General features: G+C 44.3%; 1 protein-coding gene across 1 annotated transcript in view; it reads left to right on the top strand.

The window, feature by feature from the left end:
- The window catches only part of igsf21b (immunoglobin superfamily, member 21b), a gene marked incomplete at both ends in the record, with an annotated part of 67,214 nt that overhangs the window by 23,146 nt on the left and 17,789 nt on the right, over positions 1 to 26,279 (top strand). Inside the window, 2 exon segments of the mRNA XM_080534329.1 lie at positions 4,439 to 4,554; positions 5,375 to 5,957. Of these exon segments, the coding sequence (XP_080390455.1) occupies positions 4,439 to 4,554; positions 5,375 to 5,957 (699 nt within the window).

Genomic DNA, 26,279 nt, shown 5'->3' on the forward strand with positions numbered 1-26,279 from the left:
TTCATCAAAAAAGCAGGCTTTGGCTCCCGGACTATAAGTTATAAGTTGTTATGTTCTATTCTCATGTTCTAATGTTTTCACCAAACTCTGTCACATTTGGTATCACTATTACTGCCATGCAGCTGTTTACGCATCCTATTATGCCATTTCTGCACTAGAATAATTAAGACCCATCAACTAATTAGACCCATCAACAAGTGGATGCAGTGGTATAAAGGGTTCAAACAACATCCTGTGTAAAATCTGACTGTTGGTTGAAGCACTTCTACTATGTAATATGTTTGTGGTTGCGAATAGTGCTTTATACAAACAATGGTTACTATTCGCAACCACAAACATATTACATAGTAGAAGTACATGAACATAAACTTGTATGAATAGTGCAATGAAATTAGTGTATCACCTATACACCTTATACAAACACCTCAGCAGAGTACAGTGGTTACTATTCGCAACCACAAACATATTACATAGTAGAAGTACATGAATATATACTTGTATGAATAGTGCAATGAAATGAGTGTGTGTGTGTGTATCACATACACCTTATACAATCACCTCAGCAGAGTGCAATGGTTACTATTCGCAACCACAAACATATTACATAGTAGAAGTGCTTCAGCCAACAGTCAGATTAGTACAGTACTAGTACAGTAGAGTACATGAACATGTATTTTAGAACATTAGTGTGAATGTGAGTGTGTATCACCTATACACACACACACACACTCATGTTCTAATGTTATAAAATACATGTTCATGTACTTCTACTATGTTTGTGGTTGCGAATAGTAACCATTGCACTCTGCTCTGAGGTGTTTGTATAAGGTGTATATGTGATACACTCATGTTCTAATGCTAAAATACATATTCCTTTCACCTTATATGTGTTTTTCTTGTATTTCTTATATATACACTTCTTGGATTGTTTTTACCACGAACGGGCAAGGAACTATGGTAACTTCACTGACCTTGATTTTGAAAATGAAAAATAATATTTTTTAAAAATTTAACTCAAGTAAAAATGTCTTCTTATGTCCTCCAATAACACGCTAGGGTTGAAATGTAGAATTTCAAAGTATTTCAATGAGTGCCCTATAAAGGGGTTTACTAGGTAGCAGTGGGGGGATTACTCACCCAATCCATTGCATTGCAGTATTTTGGCTTGACTAGCAAGTTTGTGTTGTGATTCTCAACAACGTTGAAACGTAGTTCCGTGTTTCAAAAAGTCTGAACATTTTGATTGGTTGCCAACATGCGGACCAAATGATCAGGCTGTGTCTCATATGTGTCATGGGTAAGTGGAGAGACAATGATATCATGATCATTATGTGACACGTTCTAATCCTTTGGTCACATATTATATCTGAGCCACAATTAGATTTGTTTTCTTCATTTCGATAACAATAACAGGTGTGAAAACCTAGGGCAATGTTTCCCAAAAGCTTTGTACAGAAGCTGATGTGGACAACCCAGCTGCAGAGCCGAGAGAAAGTAACCATTGTGAAGTCTATGTTTGATGGCAAATCCTCAGTACATACTTATTTACTTGAAGAGATGCTACAAGATACTTTAGATAATTTCAGCCTATAGATACCAAAAGTAAAGTAAAATGAACAAAAGCGGATTCGTGCCACGTGCCCTGCAGTCTGTGCTGGTGCGTAGGGGATGTCACCAAGCCAAGGGAACGCCAGCCAAAAGTGAAACAAAGTATTGCTGCTTCAAAATACTAGCTCGGATTTGAGATTGGATTCAACTTTATTACCATTGCAGAGTACATGTACCCCATGTGGGGGGGGGGGGGGGATTGTTCAGCGGAGTCTGTGGAGGGGGGCGGATAGTTTATCTGAGTGACAGCTGTGAAAGAAGCTGTTCTGTAGCCTGCTGGTACGGGACCTGAGGATCCTGAGGCATAGGCTACACGGCGCTGGATTTGACTGAAACGGCGATGATCTGATATCGTTTGCACCTCACGGCTACATGACTCCGCTGAATTCGTGAGCTGAGAGGGTGACGAGACGATAACGCTGGGAGGGTGTTTCCATGTCGTTTTTGGACTTGTGTGGTCGGTGATCGGGTGCGTTTTTCGATACCGATGACGGACACCCACCAGTGGCGTGCAGTCAGGTGAGGCAGGGTAGGCAGTGCCTCACCCAGGCATTTAAGAAAGAAAAAGAATATCAGTCTTTTTAAAATATTTTTTTATTTATTTTTTATCTCAAAATTATATTTTTAATTTATTTTACTCATTATTCTTAACTTTAATGTGTTAATATGTTGTTAAAATAAAAATAAATGATGTAAAATGTGTTGTTATAAAAATATAATGCATGCCCTGGCACCAGGAGAGTTTGCTCCCAGAGGCTGAGGCAGACTGTGCTTGTGCTTCTGTGCTATGCGAAGTGACAGACCAACGGTTTCGTAGGTTTGCGCATGCGTAGTCTGTTCTCACATTGTCTTCATTGGAGGACGTTGAGTCACTGTGCCACGCTGCTTCTGACAGCATGATTGACAGTTTGCGTTTGGCTTGCCGTAGCGGCATCCTCTGCTGTTCGCGCCGCGGTTCTAGGTGAATGTAGGCAATGCCATACAGGCTGTTGCGCTACGCTATGTGTAGTTATGAGATAACAATACATTTGACATTTTTGACCAGCTATTTGATAGTATAGTATATATGGGCTATGTGATTGACTTTAGTATAGTATATTAGCCTACATTACAGTCATTTAGCCGACGCTTTTATTCAAAGCGACTTACAATAATTGCATTTAACGTAGGAGTGTACTGCTTTTTTAAGGCAAAATGAAGAATAGCAAACTAAAAATACAGTATAGCAATATAGCAATAGCAATAGCATAGAGAAGAATAGCAAACTAACAATACAATAGGTGCAGGGAGGATTCTGGTAGTAGACCTACTTCTTGAAGAAGTGAGTTTTGAGCCTGCGTTAAAAGATATAAGGGCTATTGATTGCCTTTATAGTATGCGCTATGCCATTTGAAGTCTGGCTGCTGCGTTAATCGCATGATTTTTTTTTAATAGCTCACTGCCTACCCAGCCAATGACCTCACTGCACGTTACTGACACCCACTCATGTATTGTGGTTTACTTAAGACTGTTCAGCACTTGAGGTTACATTCAATGCATGACTTGTGCTATATAGACAAAATAAGATGATGAAAGCGGCAAGTAACAAGTGTGCGCATCAAAGGTCTAGGGCATTAGGCATGTAATATCTATATGCTGTATAAATAAAGTTTGATTGATTGATGTATGTGCGCATTGCGTGCGACCCAACCATTCACAAGTCTTGTGCTATAAATAGCCTACACTTGATAAACCAGTGCTGTGATATTATGTTTCGTCTTTGAAACTTCTTAGCAAGAGGCACTTCAACAATTATCATAAAGTTTATTATGCATCAGCTCTTTTTATACAACCTAAATTTACACAGATGAATAACGTATACATGCCATATCTTGGATGCAGACATAATGTAAGTGGAGAGGAGATTGATCAGGACTTGACAATACTACCGAATGAATGAAAATTGCTGAATTTCTATTATTTTATGGTACTGTCTAAATTATATTTGAACCATTTTCTGGGTCTACCAGAACGCGCATGCCCATGTACTGAATACTGATTGCATTCGTCTGCGTTTTGTCATCGTGTAGCCTAGGACTGAGTCTCTTAGATGGTAGGGGGTCAAACAGACTGTGACTGGGGTGTGAGGTGTCCTTGATGATGCTTACCGCCCTCTACCGACACTGGGCTGCCTGGAGGGACTCGATGGTAGGGAGTTTGGTGCCAATGATGCGCTGGGCGGCCCTGTTGCAGGGCCTTCCAGTCGGACACAGGGCAGTTGCCGTATCACACTGTGATGCAGTTGGTGAGGATGGTCTCAATGGTGCAGCGGTAGAAGTCAGGATCCTGGGAGACAGATGGGCTTTCTTCAATCTTCTCAGGAAGTATAGGCACGGCTGCGCCTTTTTGACCAAGGAAAAGGAGTAAACTAGACATTGACCATCCAGGGCCCTAAACAAGAGGTTTTACATCACAGACATAGTGAGGTGGAAAATAAGGCTGAGAATTGTATTTTTTTTAACAGCAACATTGTTTTGTATGCTTGCCAACTGTATTTTGAGCTTTGATTCCCACCATAACAGAGAGACGGCTCTAAGGTGGTCAAATCAAATCAAATCATTTGTCAAAAGCATCTGTCCTTGTAATCTTGGATTTGCAATTTGATACAGCTGACCACAGATTTGATATGATTTATGTTTATAGCTGGTTTATTATTATATTTGACTGGTCAAGTTTTCTTTTGCCCTTGGTGACCATATCTCACCATAACATGTGTGTCCTGTACAGTTTATACATGGTATGTGCTTCTATAAATAACATTTGACTGATTCCCTCTTCATGTCCTCCTCAGTACCTCCCAAATCTATATCTGTGGTAGCGGCAGACGCTCCCGCCCCGTTCAGTCGCTACGAGGCCCAGAACTTCACGCTGGTCTGCATCGTGACGGGAGGCAGGCCGGCCCCCATGGTGAGTGCATCTCATGATTCATATTTTGTTTATGTACCGAGGTTCTGAGTTCATTGCTTTTGTGAACTTTATTTCGTAAGACACATGACATGGCCGTATGAGTGAATGATTGGTATGAGGCGGTTGTATTGGTTGTTAATACTTGAAGACGTGTCTCTCCATGCCTCCTCCTCACCCTCTCCATGCCTCCTCCTCACCCTCTCCATGCCTCCTCCTCACCCTCCATGTCTCTCCATGCCTCCTCCTCACCCTCTCTATGCCTCCTCCTCACCCTCCATGTCTCTCCATGCCTCTTCCTCACCCTCTCCATGCCTCCTCCTCACCCTCTCTATGCCTCCTCCTCACCCTCCATGTCTCTCCATGCCTCCTCCTCACCCTCTCCATGCCTCCTCCATGTCTCTCCATTCCTCCTCCATGCCTCCTCCATGTCTCTCCATGCCTCCTCCTCACCCTCCATGTCTCTCCATGCCTCCTCCATGAATCTCCATGCCTCCTCCTCACCCTCCATGCCTCCTCCATGCCTCCTCCATGTCTCTCCATGCCTCCTCCATGTCTCTCCATGCCTCCTCCTCACCCTCCATGTCTCTCCATGCCTCCTCCATGCCTCCTCCTCACCCTCCATGCCTCTCCATGCCTCCTCCTCACCCTCCATGTCTCTCCATACCTCCTCCTCACCCTCCATGCCTCTCCATGCCTCTCTATGCCTCCTCCTCACCCTCCATGTCTCTCCTCCTCCCTCTCAGGTGTACTACATGTCTCTCCATGCCACCTCCTCCCTCTCAGGTGTACTTCATGTCTCTCCATGCCTCCTCCCTCTCAGGTGTACTTCAAGCGGGACGGAGAGCTGATAGAGGTGGTGCCCTCCTCCTCTTCCTCCTCTGCAGAGAGGCGCCAGGACAGCAGGGGCCCGGCAGGACTGCAGGGCTCCAGGCCCCTGATCAGCAGAGACCTGGACGACACCAAGCAGCAGAAGGCTCTCTCCCCGGCGGACCAGGAGGGGAAGCAGCCCGCCCGCCTGGATCAAGACAGCCCCGGGACTGGGGCCGGGCCGGGACCTGGAGCTGGACCTGGATCCAGGGCTGGCACAGGAGAGCCAGGATGGGGAGACCTGGGTGGACCGCCCGGGGGAGGATTAGACATGGAGGCGCCCCCCAACCCCGAACCCAACACCACAGAAGTGATCCCAGAGACGGTGGTGAGCCGGGAGTTCCCCCGCTGGGTGCAGAGCGCCGACCCGCTCTACTACTTCCAGCACAAGAGTCGGCCGTGGGTCGACGGCACCATGGAGGTGCGCGCCATGCTCACCTGGAGCCTCAACCCCCAGCTGGACAACGAGGCTCTGTTCAGCTGCGAGGTGAAGCACCCGGCCCTCTCCATGCCCATGCAGGCCGAGGTCACGCTGTGTGAGTACCAGAGCAGAGCTCCCGCCTTCCGCCACCTCTCCTCCTCACATCAGATACTCATACCCTTTTTTCCCTCTACTGAGCTATTGACTATTACTTTTAGATGCCTCATTAGCTTAATACAACTGTCTTACCACCATCATAACCCAAAATATAAGGCTGTTTTACTCCACTGCTTACAAACAGCATAAAGAAACACCGTCGGGTGTTTGCTCGTCTAATGATCACAAAGTCGGCAGCTCGCAGCGGTTCGAATCCCTGGCTGGCCACGTGTCGAAGTGTCCCTGAGCAAGGCACTAAACCCCTAATTGCTCCGGGGTCACCTTTAATGGCTATGACCCATTGCCTAGATGCCCCCTCTAGAGCAGTGGTCTTCAACCGGGGGTCCGCGACCCCTAGGGGGTCCGCAGAGGTACTGCAGGGGGTCCGCCAATTTCTACAACTTTCACCAAAATAATCAGTGAGAATTAAAAAATACAACAAAAATGATATTGAGTAAGGTACAAGCATTAATAGGCAATAATAAGCTACTTTTGACAAAAACAATTTACAAAATAAATGATGCCCATGATTCTAGAGTCTAACATAACGTCAGCTGGAAAAAAAAACACACCTGTCTAGCAAGCTAGGTGTTGGCTAAAACGCTGCAGTTCGGTCTTCATTGCGAAATTAACGTTAATTAATAACTAGCATAACGTTACTAATTTAGTTACTAGTTTGATAATAACAAATGCGCCTCTTTGCTTCTCTATGCGCCGCTATAGGAGAGGAACACAACGCGCTCCTTTACCATTCCGAGGTCAGATGGCTTTCCCGTGGATCAGTATTGGCGCGCGTCTTTGAATTACGCACAGCTATCCTCGAGATTCTGGTTGGCCAAAACCGCACGGAGCTGGCTGCGCATTTCAATGCGCCCTCGTCTGATGTGAAATGCGCAATTGTTGATCACTTGGAGGCACTCGAAAGTCAATTTGAGGAGTACTTTTCTGAGACTGAGTCTTGGAGAAAGCACAAGACATGGATACGGTTATCATTCAAAGACAATGCATCCGACGGCTCAAACCTGACAGCCGCTGAGGAAGATCAGCTGATCGACTTAACCACAGACAGTACACACAAGAATGTGTACGAGTCACAGCCTCTCACCCAGTTCTGGATCCATTGCCAGAAATACTTCCCCCAACTGACAGCAAAGGCCATGGTGAGCCTCTTGCCTTTTGCAACAACTTATCTTTGTGAAAGAGGATTCTCCTCCCTCACCTACCTGAAGAGCAAATACAGTTCCAGACTGCAGCCTGAGGATGACATGATGCTCTGCCTGACAACCTCCACCCAGGAGGTAGGCATACCTTGCTTCCTGAAGCTAAAAGTTTCATTGTTGAAAAATAATAATAATAGAAAATATAAGCCTCATCAAGAACAACAACAACAACAACAACAACAAAAACAACAATAATAATAATAATAATAATAACCAATCATAATTATGCATGAACGTTTTATCAATCATAAACACATATAAGCTAATAACCCAGTATATAAATAGGTTAATATGGTGAAATAAAAGGTGAATGAAGTAAATATAAAAGTTATTATAGGCTTATATATATATTACATGTGGGGGTCCCTGTTCTGTTTGTCTCTCATCCAAGGGGTCCTTGGGTTGAAAAAGGTTGAAGACCCCTGCTCTAGAGCATAAATGCATTTGGTTGTGCTCTGTGCAATGACAAACTTTGAATCCCTTTCCTTACTATAGCATCAACCTATCTAGCCGCGCTTTGAGCGTGTTCTCCAAAAACAGGCAACTGACTGGTTTACGCTGTATCTGTGAGTGAGTAGATAGTGATTGCTGTGTCAAATCAATCATGCAATTAGATGAATTTGCACGGGACATTAGTTGAAAATTATTTCTCCAAGTTCAACCAGTAGAAACAGTGAAATATTATTTGTGAAAACATTGCGTACTAGTCTATTGACCCTTTACTTCTTGTTTTGATGGAAGTAAACTTCCATCATTACACGCCTCTATGTTAGAAATGTATGTTGATGATTGCGAATGAGGAAGACAACAATCTGTGCAACATCTCCAGACAGCTCTGCTGAAGGTTAGATACAGTGTGCGAATTACATCACGGTGTGCGGGGGAGCCCAAGGATTAAAGAAAAAAAAAAAAAATCTGACGGAAAAAAAAATTCAGGCCAAATCGGGGCCGGTGGCTTTCCGTGCGCAACGCGCGCGTGCGATTTATGATGATAGAATGATTAGAATGATTCTGGTGGAGTGGAGAGGAAAAACAACTACCCATACGCCGAAGACTCTCAACTAGCTCCACACCTTTGAACAATCCTTGTGACATGCGTTCCTCAGCCTTCTGTGCTGATTTACCTCCACCCACTTTCATAGCGTTAATTACATCAATGCACTGCTGAATCTGACGACTGGCACTCACTATATCTATGTCCCTTTGCTGCAACCTTAGTGACAGGGCCTGCAGTTCACGAAGCATGTCTTTCATGCAAGCCAGATCCGCTTCAAATCCAGCGTTTGAGAGCCGTTTGTGGAGCCCAAGGAATTTCTTCCTCTCAATGTCACTGCGAGACGGATCCTCACTTGCGGTTTTAAAGTGTCTCGCTAACGCAGGGTAGTTGTTCCAGACGGCTTTGACAGTTCTAAAACTACTTGCCACCCACCTTATGGTAAAAATCTGCCCGATTTTCAAAACCTGAACGTTCAACTCCTTTGCTGCCTCCTCGAGTAGTCTGGCATTCTTCGCGGACTGGTGATACAAAGCGTACAGTTTTGAAATAAAAAAGTGGTTACATCCAGCAACAAGTTTTAGAGCGTCATGGACTGCCAATTCTGCACGGTGGCAAAGGCAATGTACAGACAGTATATTTGGGAAATCCTGTTTCAGGCGAGCAATGACTCCACTGTTTTTGCCCGTGAGGACAGAAGCACCATCAGTGGCTATGCTGATGAGATTATTAGCCAAAAACTCATCATCAAAACCTGCTTTACGTAGAGCCTCTCTCAGGCTGTTGTAAATGGACTCAGCGTCTGTGCCCTGCGTTAGCTCTGTGAGGTCTAAATAGACATTGTCCACATCCCCTTTTCCTGTCACGTCACATCTCACATATAAAATCATATACGCACGTCCGTGCACTGTGCTCTCATCAATAGTGATGCTTATTTTTGACTGGGCCTTTTTAACATTAACAACAAACTTTTTGCACATTTCGTGTGAAATGTGGTGAATAATCTCAGCACAGGATTTATCGGATCTGTGTACAGGGCCTACCTTTGCCCCATTGATCTCTTGGAGCTGCATGACGGGTGGACGTTTTTTAAAAGCCATCCTTTCCTTGGCTACCATATAGGCGGATCTGAACGCGATTGATGTTTCCTCGAACAACTTTGCGTTGATAGAGAGAATCCTGTTTGGCATTATTTCTTTTTGTCTTGTTTCTGCCAGTTCAACTGCCCGTTTGTGCGCCACACTATCCCGGTGCTTGTAGATTTTCTTACGCAAGTTGTTCTGTCTGTTACTGGTTACGTCCCCGTTCATCCACTCTTCTGACAAGTGCGTTCCAACGTTATCAGTGAGGAGAAGGCTTTTGGCATCCCTGCATACAGTACAGCCTAAGCAACTATTCTTTGAGAACAGCCACGGGAGACGTCTGGTCCAGTCACTCCACTGTTCTCTGGTCCAGCCAGCCAGAGGGACCCCAGCATCTTCGCACCCCCCATCTCCAGCAACAAGCGGGTGGTCATCATCATCATCATCATCATCCTCTTCCTCATCTCCTCCGACCTCTTTTTTTGTTGTCTTCCTAACGTTAGTTTCCACGTTAGATTCTTCTCTTGGCTTGTCTTGTGTCTCTTCAGCCCCCACAGTAACGTTAGCTGTCAAGTTAGCATTAGCTACCAAGTTAATGTTAGCTGTCTCTCCTCTCGGCTCTGTTGTAGCAGCATCAGTCCCCACGTCCAATGTGCCACCAGCAGCTACAGATGTGCTACCACCACCAACTACAGATGGATTTTCCTCTTCATCGTTTTGTTTGGACTTCTTTGGATAGAAATCGCCCAAGGTGAGTTGCTTTCTTCTTTTCGACATCTTTTCTTCAACAATGGCGCGCGCAGGTGACAGTTTTTTTTAACACACGTAGTAAACAAGCTCGTTAGTGGGTAGTGGATGCCTGCAGACAGCGCCCCCACGCTCCGAGCGGCTCGAGGCTAGAATCTTTTTTTTTCATGAATCATAAAAACATATTTTTATTATTATTTTCCCCTTATTTTACACCTTTGAGACCACCTTTGAAACCATGACCAAAATAGCATTTATTTGGCTATCATATCAATATTTTAGAGCTCCCCCAAAATTTCGCAAACCATGTTTCCAGGGGAGCTCATGTCACCACTAGGGGAGCTATAGCTCCCCGAGCTCCCCCTTATTTCGCACCCTGGTTAGATAAGGCCATGATTCATTTCACAGAGCAATCACAATAAGCTTACGTACAGCTGCAGTGGGCATGCGCTCAAAGCAACACTATGTTAGCTTGATGCTTGGTGACAAAGCAATTCACAGCACAGAGAGACTGATCACTGCTTACACTCACACTGTATGTTTTAGCTCATGAACCAATAGCAGCCAGTGGTTATTCAGAGCCAGTGACTCAAGTAATGATGGATGATCTTCAATGGAATATTTGATGAGAAAAGCTAGTAATTTGGCTTGGTCTAGAAATCTCAAATCTCACAGCTGCTATTTCAATACATACTCACAATTACTGTACATATGTAATCACATAAGCATATAGCCTACTCCTCCACACGCACATGCTGAAAAGCCCCAGGCATCAGAGTGTCAGTAACTGTATGACGGGATTATGAGATATGGTAGAGATCAGATCATGAAGGGAGTGATGAAAAGATCTATTCTTGTACAGCCTCTCACATAGAAAATGGGGGGACGTGACGTGAACAAGATGGCGGAGTAGAAGCCTCGCGGTTACTCTCCCTTCAATTTATCTAAGCAAACATTTATATTTATGCTACGAAATCTGATACTAAGCTACATCAGTTGAACGTTTATTAGTCTGTTTAGTCCTGTCCACAATGGCTAGTCGTACGCGCAAAAACAAAGATACATTGGCTATGCCGATGGACGGCGACGAAACCTCAGAGAGCGCTCTCACAGTTGCCTCTCTCGAGGCTACACTTAAACGCTATTTTAATATAGCAGAGAAAAACTCCAACGATCGATTCGACCGGCTGGAGACCCAACTGGGATCCATGGAGGCAACCCTGACCAAACACGAGAAGGAGATTAATCACCTCCAAGCTACAGGAGCGGGTAAAGGAATCCGAGGTCACTACCTCTCAACGAATCCAAACTGGCATCCTTCGAGGATAGGAACAGAAGGGACAACCTGCGAATGATCTATCTAAAGGAGGGAGAAGAATCTGGGAATGCAGTATCCTACCTCACTGCCAACTTCCCAATATGGTTCCCCTCTCTTGCTGACATGCCGCTGGAGATCATGCGAGCTCACCGCACCGGGTCTCCTCGAGCGTCTTCATCACCACCCAGGACCATGATCATTAAATTCCTTCGCTTCACAGACAGAGACCGCATCCTCCACGAATCAAGAAAAACTCCCGTGGAGATCGCCGGCCACACCATCCGTTTTACAGCGGACTACAGCGAGTACACCTCGAAACTCAGACGCCCCTGCTATCCAGTCATGCACCGGGCTCGGCTATTACGCTGTGAGGCATTCTTGCTGTACCCTGCGGTCATCAAGCTCATCCACAACTCTGAACACCATCTATTCCACGAACTATCAGAGGAAGAGAAGTTCCTTTCTTCACTTGAGGACAATTCCTGATCGGGGTAAGAATCTCAACAAGAGCTCGCTCTAGACCATGGGTCACCAACAGGCGGCCCGCGGGCCGAATGCGGCCCACCAAAGCTTCCCATCGGGCCCGTGGAATATTTATGTTTTTAAAAATATTAATGAATTCAGAAAATGTGAGGAGGGAAATACCGTTTAGAACATATAGGGCGCGTTCGTAAATTGGGTAGTGGATGCCTGCAGACAGCGCCCCCACGCTCCGAGCGGCTCGAGGCTAGAATCTTTTTTTTTCATGAATCATAAAAACATATTTTTATTCTTATTTTCCCCTTATTTTACACCTTTGAGACCACCTTTGAAACCATGACCAAAATAGCATTTATTTGGCTATCATATCAATATTTTAGAGCTCCCCCAAAATTTCGCAAACCATGTTTCCAGGGGAGCTCATGTCACCACTAGGGGAGCTATAGCTCCCCGAGCTCCCCCTTATTTCGCACCCTGGTTAGATAAGGCCATGATTCATTTCACAGAGCAATCACAATAAGCTTACGTACAGCTGCAGTGGGCATGCGCTCAAAGCAACACTATGTTAGCTTGATGCTTGGTGACAAAGCAATTCACAGCACAGAGAGACTGATCACTGCTTACACTCACACTGTATGTTTTAGCTCATGAACCAATAGCAGCCAGTGGTTATTCAGAGCCAGTGACTCAAGTAATGATGGATGATCTTCAATGGAATATTTGATGAGAAAAGCTAGTAATTTGGCTTGGTCTAGAAATCTCAAATCTCACAGCTGCTATTGCAATACATACTCACAATTACTGTACATATGTAATCACATAAGCATATAGCCTACTCCTCCACACGCACATGCTGAAAAGCCCCAGGCATCAGAGTGTCAGTAACTGTATGACGGGATTATGAGATATGGTAGAGATCAGATCATGAAGGGAGTGATGAAAATATCTATTCTTGTACAGCCTCTCACATAGAAAATGGGGGGACGTGACGTGAACAAGATGGCGGAGTAGAAGCCTCGCGGTTACTCTCCCTTCAATTTATCTAAGCAAACATTTATATTTATGCTACGAAATCTGATACTAAGCTACATCAGTTGAACGTTTATTAGTCTGTTTAGTCCTGTCCACAATGGCTAGTCGTACGCGCAAAAACAAAGATACATTGGCTATGCCGATGGACGGCGACGAAACCTCAGAGAGCGCTCTCACAGTTGCCTCTCTCGAGGCTACACTTAAACGCTATTTTAATATAGCAGAGAAAAACTCCAACGATCGATTCGACCGGCTGGAGACCCAACTGGGATCCATGGAGGCAACCCTGACCAAACACGAGAAGGAGATTAATCACCTCCAAGCTACAGGAGCGGGTAAAGGAATCCGAGGTCACTACCTCTCAACGAATCCAAACTGGCATCCTTCGAGGATAGGAACAGAAGGGACAACCTGCGAATGATCTATCTAAAGGAGGGAGAAGAATCTGGGAATGCAGTATCCTACCTCACTGCCAACTTCCCGATATGGTTCCCCTCTCTTGCTGACATGCCGCTGGAGATCATGCGAGCTCACCGCACCGGGTCTCCTCGAGCGTCTTCATCACCACCCAGGACCATGATCATTAAATTCCTTCGCTTCACAGACAGAGACCGCATCCTCCACGAATCAAGAAAAACTCCCGTGGAGATCGCCGGCCACACCATCCGTTTTACAGCGGACTACAGCGAGTACACCTCGAAACTCAGACGCCCCTGCTATCCAGTCATGCACCGGGCTCGGCTATTACGCTGTGAGGCATTCTTGCTGTACCCTGCGGTCATCAAGCTCATCCACAACTCTGAACACCATCTATTCCACGAACTATCAGAGGAAGAGAAGTTCCTTTCTTCACTTGAGGACAATTCCTGATCGGGGTAAGAATCTCAACAAGAGCTCGCTCTAGACCATGGGTCACCAACAGGCGGCCCGCGGGCCGAATGCGGCCCACCAAAGCTTCCCATCGGGCCCGTGGAATATTTATGTTTTTAAAAATATTAATGAATTCAGAAAATGTGAGGAGGGAAATACCGTTTAGAACATATAGGGCGCGTTCGTAAATTGGGTAGTGAATGCCTGCAGACAGCGCCCCCACGCTCCGAGCGGCTCGAGGCTAGAATCTTTTTTTTTCATGAATCATAAAAACATATTTTTATTATTATTTTCCCCTTATTTTACACCTTTGAGACCACCTTTGAAACCATGACCAAAATAGCATTTATTTGGCTATCATATCAATATTTTAGAGCTCCCCCAAAATTTCGCAAACCATGTTTCCAGGGGAGCTCATGTCACCACTAGGGGAGCTATAGCTCCCCGAGCTCCCCCTTATTTCACACCCTGGTTAGATAAGGCCATGATTCATTTCACAGAGCAATCACAATAAGCTTACGTACAGCTGCAGTGGGCATGCGCTCAAAGCAACACTATGTTAGCTTGATGCTTGGTGACAAAGCAATTCACAGCACAGAGAGACTGATCACTGCTTACACTCACACTGTATGTTTTAGCTCATGAACCAATAGCAGCCAGTGGTTATTCAGAGCCAGTGACTCAAGTAATGATGGATGATCTTCAATGGAATATTTGATGAGAAAAGCTAGTAATTTGGCTTGGTCTAGAAATCTCAAATCTCACAGCTGCTATTGCAATACATACTCACAATTACTGTACATATGTAATCACATAAGCATATAGCCTACTCCTCCACACGCACATGCTGAAAAGCCCCAGGCATCAGAGTGTCAGTAACTGTATGACGGGATTATGAGATATGGTAGAGATCAGATCATGAAGGGAGTGATGAAAATATCTATTCTTGTACAGCCTCTCACATAGAAAATGGGGGGACGTGACGTGAACAAGATGGCGGAGTAGAAGCCTCGCGGTTACTCTCCCTTCAATTTATCTAAGCAAACATTTATATTTATGCTACGAAATCTGATACTAAGCTACATCAGTTGAACGTTTATTAGTCTGTTTAGTCCTGTCCACAATGGCTAGTCGTACGCGCAAAAACAAAGATACATTGGCTATGCCGATGGACGGCGACGAAACCTCAGAGAGCGCTCTCACAGTTGCCTCTCTCGAGGCTACACTTAAACGCTATTTTAATATAGCAGAGAAAAACTCCAACGATCGATTCGACCGGCTGGAGACCCAACTGGGATCCATGGAGGCAACCCTGACCAAACACGAGAAGGAGATTAATCACCTCCAAGCTACAGGAGCGGGTAAAGGAATCCGAGGTCACTACCTCTCAACGAATCCAAACTGGCATCCTTCGAGGATAGGAACAGAAGGGACAACCTGCGAATGATCTATCTAAAGGAGGGAGAAGAATCTGGGAATGCAGTATCCTACCTCACTGCCAACTTCCCGATATGGTTCCCCTCTCTTGCTGACATGCCGCTGGAGATCATGCGAGCTCACCGCACCGGGTCTCCTCGAGCGTCTTCATCACCACCCAGGACCATGATCATTAAATTCCTTCGCTTCACAGACAGAGACCGCATCCTCCACGAATCAAGAAAAACTCCCGTGGAGATCGCCGGCCACACCATCCGTTTTACAGCGGACTACAGCGAGTACACCTCGAAACTCAGACGCCCCTGCTATCCAGTCATGCACCGGGCTCGGCTATTACGCTGTGAGGCATTCTTGCTGTACCCTGCGGTCATCAAGCTCATCCACAACTCTGAACACCATCTATTCCACGAACTATCAGAGGAAGAGAAGTTCCTTTCTTCACTTGAGGACAATTCCTGATCGGGGTAAGAATCTCAACAAGAGCTCGCTCTAGACCATGGGTCACCAACAGGCGGCCCGCGGGCCGAATGCGGCCCACCAAAGCTTCCCATCGGGCCCGTGGAATATTTATGTTTTTAAAAATATTAATGAATTCAGAAAATGTGAGGAGGGAAATACCGTTTAGAACATATAGGGCGCGTTCGTAAATTCGTCGGAGCGCACACTGGATTCAACGTCGTCATGGAACCAAGTAATTTGATTGGACTAGAGGCAGTCACGTGGACGCTCTGACTCTCTCATTGTGAATTTACGAACGCGGCCATAGCATATATAGTTCTTCCAATGCAGGACGATTCAGACCTAACTCATTCAAAAAGCTGCAACCTTGCATCTAAATAGCAGTAGCAAAGCTGAAACTAATTCCCGTCTTTTAAATGGAATTCGGCAGACGTAGCGCCTATTCGCATGCAAGAATGGGGACACACTCATAGATCTCATTTAACATTTCGTTTTGTTTTTTTTTCACATACTCATTTAACATTTCGTGTTTTTTTCTCCACATGCTCTTGTTTAACATTTCGTGTTATAGGCTCTTTTTTCACATGCACATTATAGTGACTTAAATAACAAATAACTTCTCAGTAAAAAAATGAATGAGGTAAATGGCTTGTTATGATTGTAGAACCCAGACAGCCCGGAGAGATGCACTAGTTGCCCTCTCGTTCAGATAACGTTCTGCTAATAATTCCACTGGCATATCCATATCCAGCTTTTAAGTTGCTTTTTTTCTGTGACGGGTCTCAGGGTATGACTTCTCAGAGTATGATTCTCTGAAATCTGCATGCCTTGTATAATTGTAACGGCGAAGATTGTATTGTTTTTCAATAGCTTCAGTGCAGATGAGGCATACAGGTTTTGCGTTACTAAATGTTGGCAGATGAATGCGTACTTGTCAGTCCATTCCTCATTAAAGCTGCGTTTTTCCACATCAATTTTACGCTTCAGGTTCTTTGAGAGTGACATTTTGCTTGATTGATAACTGAAAATGATTACAATGAAGTGAAGCCAAAATATCTTGATCGCCCCCTGGTGGCTGGCTGCAGTATAGGTGTCAGGAGTCTGTTAACACTGATAATAAATCAATAACATACATTTTGTAAGAAAGTGAAGATATTAAACAATAATATGCTAATTATGCCTAAATAGAATAAATAAAAATAAGTCCGGCCCCCACAGTGTAAGCTTTGAAAAATTCTGGCCCTTGGACAAATGTAGTTGGTGACCCCTGCTCTAGACTTTGTTTACAAACGATAACTGTTGACTACATGCTGGACTTCAGCTGCGTGCACACCAGGTCATTGCGTTGCACCGGAAGTCATTCATCTCAATGGGGCAGTTGCGTTGATCCGTTGCGTTGCTCTGCATTGCGTTTCTTGTCCGGCAGGGTGCGGTAATCAGTCAAAATATTTCAGCTTTTGCGTTGCGTTGGATCCGTCAAAACAACCGGAAGTAAACCGGAAGTAGTTTCTTGACCAGAGCTTTCCCTCAGATGTAAAATCCGCCATTGGCGAAAATCTTTAATTTGGCTCTACAAGTGTTAATATGTCATTTTATGAAGTTTTTATATGTTTTCAGGCGAGAAAGTAACCATATATATTCACAAAATGTGTCCAGTTTATCAAAACAACCCGTTTATATATCTGATGTTAACATACTGACTGTGTCCGCGAATGCTATGCTATTGTTGTGCTAGGTGCATTGACTGACTGTCCGCGAATGCTATGCTATTGTTATGCTATCTGAATGGTGTACTAGTTTTCACTGAATAAATCGCGATTTCTTTCAAAGAAGGTAGCAGGTGTTTATGTCCATGTCAAGGAGAAGGTACGACTTGTATGACAGTAGTGTGATTAGGACATAAGTTGAGGATATTAGTCTACCTCTGATGCTAACTTGTATGGCATAGTGTTTGTGATGCTAACGGCGCCATCTTTGCTATCTCCTCCGGACATATATTACCGCTGTGTTGTTGCGTCTGCATCGCATGCGACATGCGTCAAGCCCATCCCACCAGGTTGCGTCAGAACGGTGGGTCACGGTTCGCGGTGTGCACGAAGCTTTCCTGGTTGGGCTTTACACACGGAGGACGTCACTCCACTGACTGTTTGCTTATTTCTATCTTGTTGCAACTCAGTGAGCTGACATTGCTGTAAACCATTATATTTTTTTATTTTAAAAAAGGGATTTCTATTTACTGTAAATGCCGATCCAGCATGTATGGTGGCTGACTGTATGCGACACAGCTCGCTATCTGAGCTCTATTATGTATATGTATGCGACACAGCTCGCTATCTGACCTGAGACCTCTATTATTATGTATGTATGCGACACAGCTCGCTATCTGAGCTCTATTATGTATGTATGCGACACAGCTCGCTATCTGAGCTCTATTAGTTATGATAGGTTGCTGACTAATCAGATTGAATGGCGTTTTAGTAGCCTAATGTTTCAGTTTGCCTGTTCCACACAACCTTGCGTATTTGAGTATTTTGATCATGGGGTGTCCCAATTTACGTATGACGTTATAGGTAGCTTGAAGACAATTATTGATTTTTATTAAAGAACTGAATGAATATATGATTTCATTGCTGATGGCTTTATAACCCCTAATTTATACTTTTCTTCCTTTCTTTGGTTTCTAATTATGTATTTTTATTTATTTTAATTAATTATTATGTATGGTTACAAGGAACAGCTACAAGGGAGAGGGAGGGGTATCTGACTATCTTTTCTTCACTGTCACTTTTTTGGGGGGGAGGGGGAGGTTGGGTGGGCTCTGGATGGACCTTTTTGTCCATTTATTTTTTGGGGGGGTTGGGGAAGAGGGGTGCCGATTGGGATTAGGGGGCAAGGGGTGGGTGGGCTATGATCATGGGGCTTATGGGGGGGTTGGGGGGGAGGGACAGGACCCTATGGTTGGAGCTCTTCGGTTAGTATCTTTCACTTTTTTCTTTTACCAAGATAGCCATGACTAGCATTACACTTCTGTCTTGGAATGGGTGGGGCCTAAATATCCCTCATAAACGCACAAGTACTTTAGACTTCCTACCGAGTAAAAAGATAGATGTGGCCTTCTTTCAGGAATCTCACCTATTGGAAAAAGATGTTAGTAGATTACAGAATAAATATTACCATGTAATTGCCTCCTCCTCAAATCCCCCCCCAAAAAGGGGAGTAGTGATCGTTGCCAAGCGCAGTTTTCAGTTTAAAGATCTAGGATCTGGGAAAGATTCTGAGGGCAGAGTAAGCTATATAAAAATGATGGTAAATGATAAGAAACTGGCCTTTGTTTCAGTATATGCACCAAATTCCTTTGATATTGGCTTTTATGACTACTTAACTAAATTGATGTTTGATCTATCTGATTTTGGTTTAATAATAGGGGGTGACTTTAATGCTGTATGGCTACACACGATGGACAGAACTGGGGTTAACGAGGGGAGAGAGCAACACCTGGCGTCCTCTGCACTAAGGAAATGGGCTAGTGACTGCGCTGTGGTAGATGTCTGGCGTTCTTCTAACCCCTCCGTGAAAGAATTCACTTGTTTCTCATCTCAGCACAGATCATTCTCTCGCATAGATTATATTTTTATATCCAAATACCTATAAGACATCAGATTTTAATTTACTTCCTATGTCCCTCTCTGACCACAGGGCGGTCTTTGGCAGAGTAGCGATCTCCTTGAAGCCTAAAAGGGCTCCTCGCTGGCGCTTTGACTCCACCCTTTTGCAGAATGAATCATTCCTAAAGGAAATGAAGGAATAACTTGATGAGTTTATTGTAATTAATAAGCCATCTGTGGATGATCCTGGTATTCTCTGGGATGCGGTGAAGGGGTTCATTAGGGATAAAACTATTGGTTTTGCCTCTAATCTACACAAATCCAGATCAAAACATATTCAAGACTTAGAAAAGAAAATTGCTGAACTGGAGATCACAATGACTCCGCATGTTACCCCCGAGCTAGTTCTTGAGAGAGAAGTGTTATTTAAATATCTTAACCATCTTCTCAGACATAGAGCTGATTTCCTCATTCATAGAACTAGACAAAACCATTACTTGCACAGTGCACAGCCAAGCCATTTACTAGCCTCAAAACTTAAAACCAATGAACAACTAGCAAACATCTCTTCAATTAAAAGTTCTACAGGTACTTTGTGCACTGATCCAACAGAGGTTAACAAAAACTTCTATAATAACTACTCGGCTCTATATACTTCTGAGATTGATTATAATGATCAAGCCGTTAGTTCTTTCTTGAACCCCTTACAGCTCCCCCAGCTTTCCCAAAATGACTCCCTTGATTTAGATTCTCCTATTACGCTATCTGAACTATACAAAGCTCTTTCATGCATGAATAAAGGCAAGTCACTAGGGTTAGACGGTCTACCACCTGAATTTTATCTGGCCTTTTGGCCCCAAGTTGGCCCCTTACTGTTGGAAATGATTCATTCTGCAATCAAAAATGGCTCCTTCTCCAAAAACAACAATATAGCTATACTCTCTTTGCTCTTGAAAAAGGGGAAGGACCCTACTGACTGCGGAAGCTATCGCCCCTTGTCAATTTTAAATACAGATACTAAACTGTACGCCAAAGTTCTAGCCTCTCGACTGGAACCATTTATGACTACCTTAGTGCATGAGGACCAAACAGGCTTCATTAAAAATCGCCTTGCCTGAGACAATGTTCGCCGCCTTCTCCATATTATTGACTCTTCGAATATTACTGACTCAGCAAATGCTATTCTCTCACTTGATGCTGAGAAAGCCTTTGATCGTCTCGAGTGGCACTTTTTATGGGCGGTTTTACGCTATATGGGCTTTGGAGATTATTATGTAGATATGAAAAAACTACTATATTCCAACCCGACAGCAATGGTTCTGACAGGGAACACATGCTCTAAACAGTTCCCAGTATCCCGCAGCTCGCGCCAGGGTTGCCCTCTCTCTCCTTTGCTGTTTGCCCTATCTCTGGAACCTGTGGCCCAGGCCGTTCGCCAGTCAGTCACCCATAATCCTATTACGGTCCAGAACACCAAACATCACATATCTCTGTATGCTGATGATATCCTTCTTTTTATTCAGAATATCCCTCAGTCACTTCCTCACCTTCTAAACATCTTTAATAATTTTAGCCGAATTTCGGGTTACAAAATTAACTGGGGAAAATCAGCTCTATTGCCACTGAATGCCTCAGCTAGACAGTTAGATATCTCACTAAACATCCCAGTGGTCCAGAATATTAAATACAGTATCTAGGTATCACTATCTACCCCTCAATTTCAAACACAGTATTAATTAATTATAAGAATGTGCTGAAGGAGGTAGAATCTGATCTACAAAGGTGGAAAACTTCACCCCTCACATTTCATTCCCGTATCTCAGTTATTAAAATGAATATTCTTCCACGAATAAACTTTTTTAGTTCCATGCTCTCTCTAGCCCCACCAAGTGGTTATTGGAAGAAACTACACTCTATCTCTTCTCATTTTATATGGAGGGGGAAGAAGCCCAGACTCAAATTCTCAACCCTCCAGAGGCTAAAAAACGAAGGGGGATTGGGGCTATCAAACTTCGAATGGTATTATTGGTCCTTTGTGCTGCGTCCTCTCTCCACATGGTTTGATCCGGCTGCTCGTTTATCTTGGCGCCCCTTAGAGGAAAACATTGTCCATCCTCATAGGTTACAAGATGTAATATACTCTAACATTTCTATTAAACAGTCCAAATTGAAATTCGGCTCCATCATCACTGAATTAATCTCAGTTTGGCGATGCGCAGAAAAGTTCTGCAAAATTTCAACCAACTGGTACCTCCATTCGCCTATATTTAAAAATTAAATTCTCCAGTTGGGAGGGCGTCCAATCTCATTTCCCCAGTGGAGTGACAAGGGAGTTCACACATTCTCAGATTTATTTGGGGCTGAGGGTCTCCGCTCATTCCAAGACATTCAGAGAAACTTTAATTTACCGGGTACGTCCTTTTTTTTCTACCTTCAATTACGTACAGCTATGCGCACATACGGGGTACCCTGGAATAGCTCATTAGACATGCATCCATTTCACATAGCGTTCACCAGACCCAGGGGTCAGGTCTCAGCTCTTTACTCCATCCTGGTTAAGGCTTCTTTAAAACCATTACACATTGACAGAGTATGGAAAGACACTTTATCACACAATAACTTAAATTGGCAATTAATTTGGCAAAACACATCCCTTTCCTCCAGAAATCCCAACCACCAGGTTATCCATTTCAATTTTACTCATAGGACATACTTCACTCCATATCTGCTACATAAAATAAAGTCCATACCTTCACCTAACTGTACTCTTTGCACCCGAAATACAGTTGGCACCTTTTTTCATATGGAATGGGAATGCCCGGGAGTGGCTGATTTCTGGAGGACATTTTGTGATGCATTGTCCCTGATCCTGTCCAAACACATTCCACACTCACCAGTAGTCCTATTGTTAAATGAGTTGTTCAAACCTAGATTTAAACATCAAACAAAGACGTGATTGGGCGGGTGGGTTGGAGGTTTGTGGCGGGAGGGACATGTGTGGGAGGAGGGGGAGGTAGGGGACTGCTGGGGTAAAGGGAGATTGGGAGAGGGGGGGGGGGAGGTATTGAAAAATAAATAAAAATAAATAAATGAATAAAAATTAAAAAAGGAATTTGAGGCTTTTTTTGCTCACTACAGAGGACTCTCTCCATTAACAAAACTAAAAAACAATTAATGTTAACAATTAAGTTACATTCATAGACAGTAGTTATAATAAAGACATAGTAACTGACAGAAATGAAATGGCCTACTGTACAGTATGTAGCAAAATTACAATATTTCCCAATAATGAAATATACCCCTTGCTAATTGTAAGGCGATCAACTTCTCCAGAATTGATTTAATTGAGTCGTCACTTACAAGCGAGTTCGTTTAATCTCAACGAGACGTCCTTGATATAACTTCTAATATAAAATGATCCAATCATATATTCGGCACCACTACTGAACTGTTCTTTAAGAGAATATTTATTCGAGCACATCAGCAAACAATAGCATCAGCAAACAATAGCATTTCATTCCATGGAAAGGGGTCTTATCTAGCTTCACCTCCGCAGGCCAGTATAGCTGGTTAACTGCAGAAGCTTCACCGGACAAGAGCCCCGTTTCGCCTTGGTGCATAGTCTTTATACATTTCCCTTAACATTTAGGGCTGGGCTGTCCCTCTGGTAGGTTTTATGGTAAGCGTCTGTTTTATATCGGTATGTGGCTTTCGACTTCTTTCGGTGTCCGTGCGAGTGTGTTATCTTCTTCTTCTGACCCCCCGGTCGTTTGTCATGGTGAGAGTGTTCGGACACTCTGTCGGCAACGGTATCCTGAGCAGCCTAACCTTGCGCGACGTTAGACACACACACATTCTAATGTTTTTTAAGGAACCAGTACGCATATGCACACAGTTATGTTTTTAGGATGCACAGATATTTTGATAGTTATTTTGGGTGTATTCTACGTGCGTTCTAAAGCACTAATTGGCCAGTTATTTAATCTTCAAACACATTCCCTCCTGACCAGGTCTGTAGGTCCTATGTCCTTATCAGGATCGCTTGTGTAAACATCACTGTTGCCAGGCCCACAGACTCCCATGACTTGGGATTCGATTAACAAGTTAAAATACAGTATTGAAGAATAGACTTATCATTAATCATTAGTTATGATAGTATAAAATGAGTATAGGAAAATAGAATATCATAACAGCAGGTACAAAATGGTTGTTAGTACATAGGTAAAAATAAGCAATCTACAGGCGGTTTGAACCACAACACTTTCTCCCAGTCAGGAGCCCCTTCCCCCCATGTCGCTCAAAAGCAGAACCTCTCTTTTATGGTTCTGTGAGACTTCAACTGACCTCAGTCACATATTATTTAAATGAACACACACAATGATTTATCACTTCTAGTTATTTTAATACAAATCCCTAACAAATCCCCCCTTTGTCATAAACAAAAGTATGACCATCACAGAGAATTTGTAGCCGGACTTGGTGAGATGGGTCTAAGACAGACCGCAAATGCCTTTATTTACACCATTCCATCACAAACCTCCATAATCACAACATCTCTTCAACCCCTACGTCACGATCCATGATCTCCTCCCCCTCTAACAGCGACTGCTGCTGTTCAGCAATAAGCATTTGTAATTGTATCTGTGTTCCAGCATCAACCTTGGTTAGGGCTGTAGTAATCAGTCGCTGGGCCAGGCCTCTAATGCAAGGGATAATACAGCAGCCAAACAGGATCAACACCGTGGCAGAGATGAGGAGGGCAGTGAGCATAGACATAGCCAGATTTGTCCATTTACCAAAAACAGAGTCGACCCAGTCACCAATAACAGTGCAATAACTCCAGCGTTTGCATAACAGTCCAATAACTCCAGCGTTTGCATACACCTCTTGTAAACATCCTCATCACCATCTACCAAATTTCTCATTATCAGCGCCCAAGTGTCTCGCACCGGCCCATGAGTGGGACCATGTGCCTCAGCACCAATAACATTCATTAGACCTGCATGGGCCACTATTCTTCCGTCATGCGCTCTCCACAACCCGTAGCCCTTTTCAGAGGACCAGCTTTGCGTCGCCGCCCTTGTTACCCACACGGAGACGTAGTGGTGAGGGTCAGAAGATGTCTCAGGAGGAGCAGTTAAGATGTAACCTGAAGAGATGGGTCTTCAGTCTACGACGGAAGATGGGTAGTGACTCAGCCGTTCTGACGGCCGTGGGGAGCTCATTCCACCAGCGGGGAGCCAGTGTTGTGAAGAGACGTGATCGGGCAGCCCGACTGCTGTGTAGAGGAGGTGGGGCCAGTCGGCCAGCCGAGGTGGAGGAGCGGAGTGAGCGGGCAGGGGTTTGGGGGGTTACCATTTCCTTCAGGTAGGCAGGGGCTGTCCCTTTAGCTGCCTGGTATGCAAGCACCAGGGTCTTGAATCTGATGCAAGCTGCTATCGGGAGCCAGTGCAGGGTGCGAAGGAGAGGGGTGACATGCGAGTATTTGGGGAGGTTGAATACCAGCCGGGCAGCAGCATTCTGGATGAGCTGCAGAGGTCTAATGGCTGAAGCGGGGAGCCCAACCAGGAGTACATTGCAGTAATCCAGACGGGAGATGACCAGTGCCTAGTTCAAGAGTTGCGCTGCCTCTCTGGTAAGGAATGGTCGCATCCTTCTGATGTTGTAGAGGAAGAATCTGCAGGAGCGAGCCGTTGCTGCAATGTTCTCCGCATGGTATGTTTTCTAATGTCGTCTTTTCGCTTGTTTGTTTATGTATTCACCCAGCACACGCACACACACACGCACACACACACACACACACACACACACACACGCACACACACACTCACTCACACACACACACACACACACACTCACTCATACACACACACTCACTCACACACACACAATAACATTGTGCAACAACAGCGTGTGTAAGAGCCAAATATGGTCCTGTCATATGTGTGGTAATTCACTGTGTGGGCATGGGGTGGCGCTGTCACAATACCTGAGGCAGGTCTTTATAAGGTAGTACAATTGTTGTTATCGTCAGGTGTTGACCCCGGAAGGGCAAATAGGTTTGACCGCAATGGCGCTGAGTTTGTTGATGTTATCGTTTTTATACCAGTGATTAAGCCAAATGGAATGTGGCACATTCGTAACGCAATAAAGGTTTTTGTACAGCAAACCAATGACTATGGATCGTGTATAACCAACAGAACACATCAAACTAGAACGCACGGCGCGTCAACCAGAGTCCGCGGGTTAGCATCTCAGTAGCACAGTATTAGACTGTGCTCCTTTAACATTGTCAAACCTTATGCATTATTGGAATAACGGAGGCGTTTGGATATCGTACGGGTTGGATACGTGTGCAGCCGCAGGAGCTGCGATTCTGGAGCCAGCTGTTTGGAGCATCGGACCGCGAGGCCACTACAACGGCGCCCACCGCACGGTATGAGTAGCGCTATATTGTTTAATGGCCATTTAATGTGTGCACACCGGTAGGGGACAATTATAGACGTTGCGTTGACTGTTGCGTGCTGCGAACTGTTGTGACTGACTACCGATCATTCGTCATGGAGATGTGTGACGTGGAATTGGACACTAATGGTGATGAGACACTATCTGGTAAACGTGTGGTTAAGCTTACTGCTAAAGCGTTTGCGTTGAAGTTGGACTTGTTGCAAACGAGCAGAAAAGCTAAACTAAGCAAAGCTACCAGCATTAGAGGTGGTTTACAAGGGTTGGTGTGTACTGATGATAAAACACAGGTACAGAATACTCTGATTGAATTGATAAAGGTGTGTGATGAAGCAAAAACCATGCATGAAAAAATACTTGATTTGTTGCCATGTGATGAAAAAGAAAAACATGAAATATGGTTTAAGGCAAAAATGTTGTTCAACAATGAATGTATTACAAATACAAAAATGTGGGTTTTATCATGCAAAGAAGGTTCTGTGCAGATGGGCAAAAATGTTTATGAGGGGGATGGTATTCATCCACATGACAGTGCTTCCAATGTTAGCTACCGCCCAAGTCATGGGAGTGGT

This window comes from Nansenia antarctica, assembly GCF_963989245.1.
Source record: "Nansenia antarctica genome assembly, chromosome: 6".
Classification (NCBI taxonomy): Eukaryota; Metazoa; Chordata; class Actinopteri; order Argentiniformes; family Microstomatidae; genus Nansenia; species Nansenia antarctica.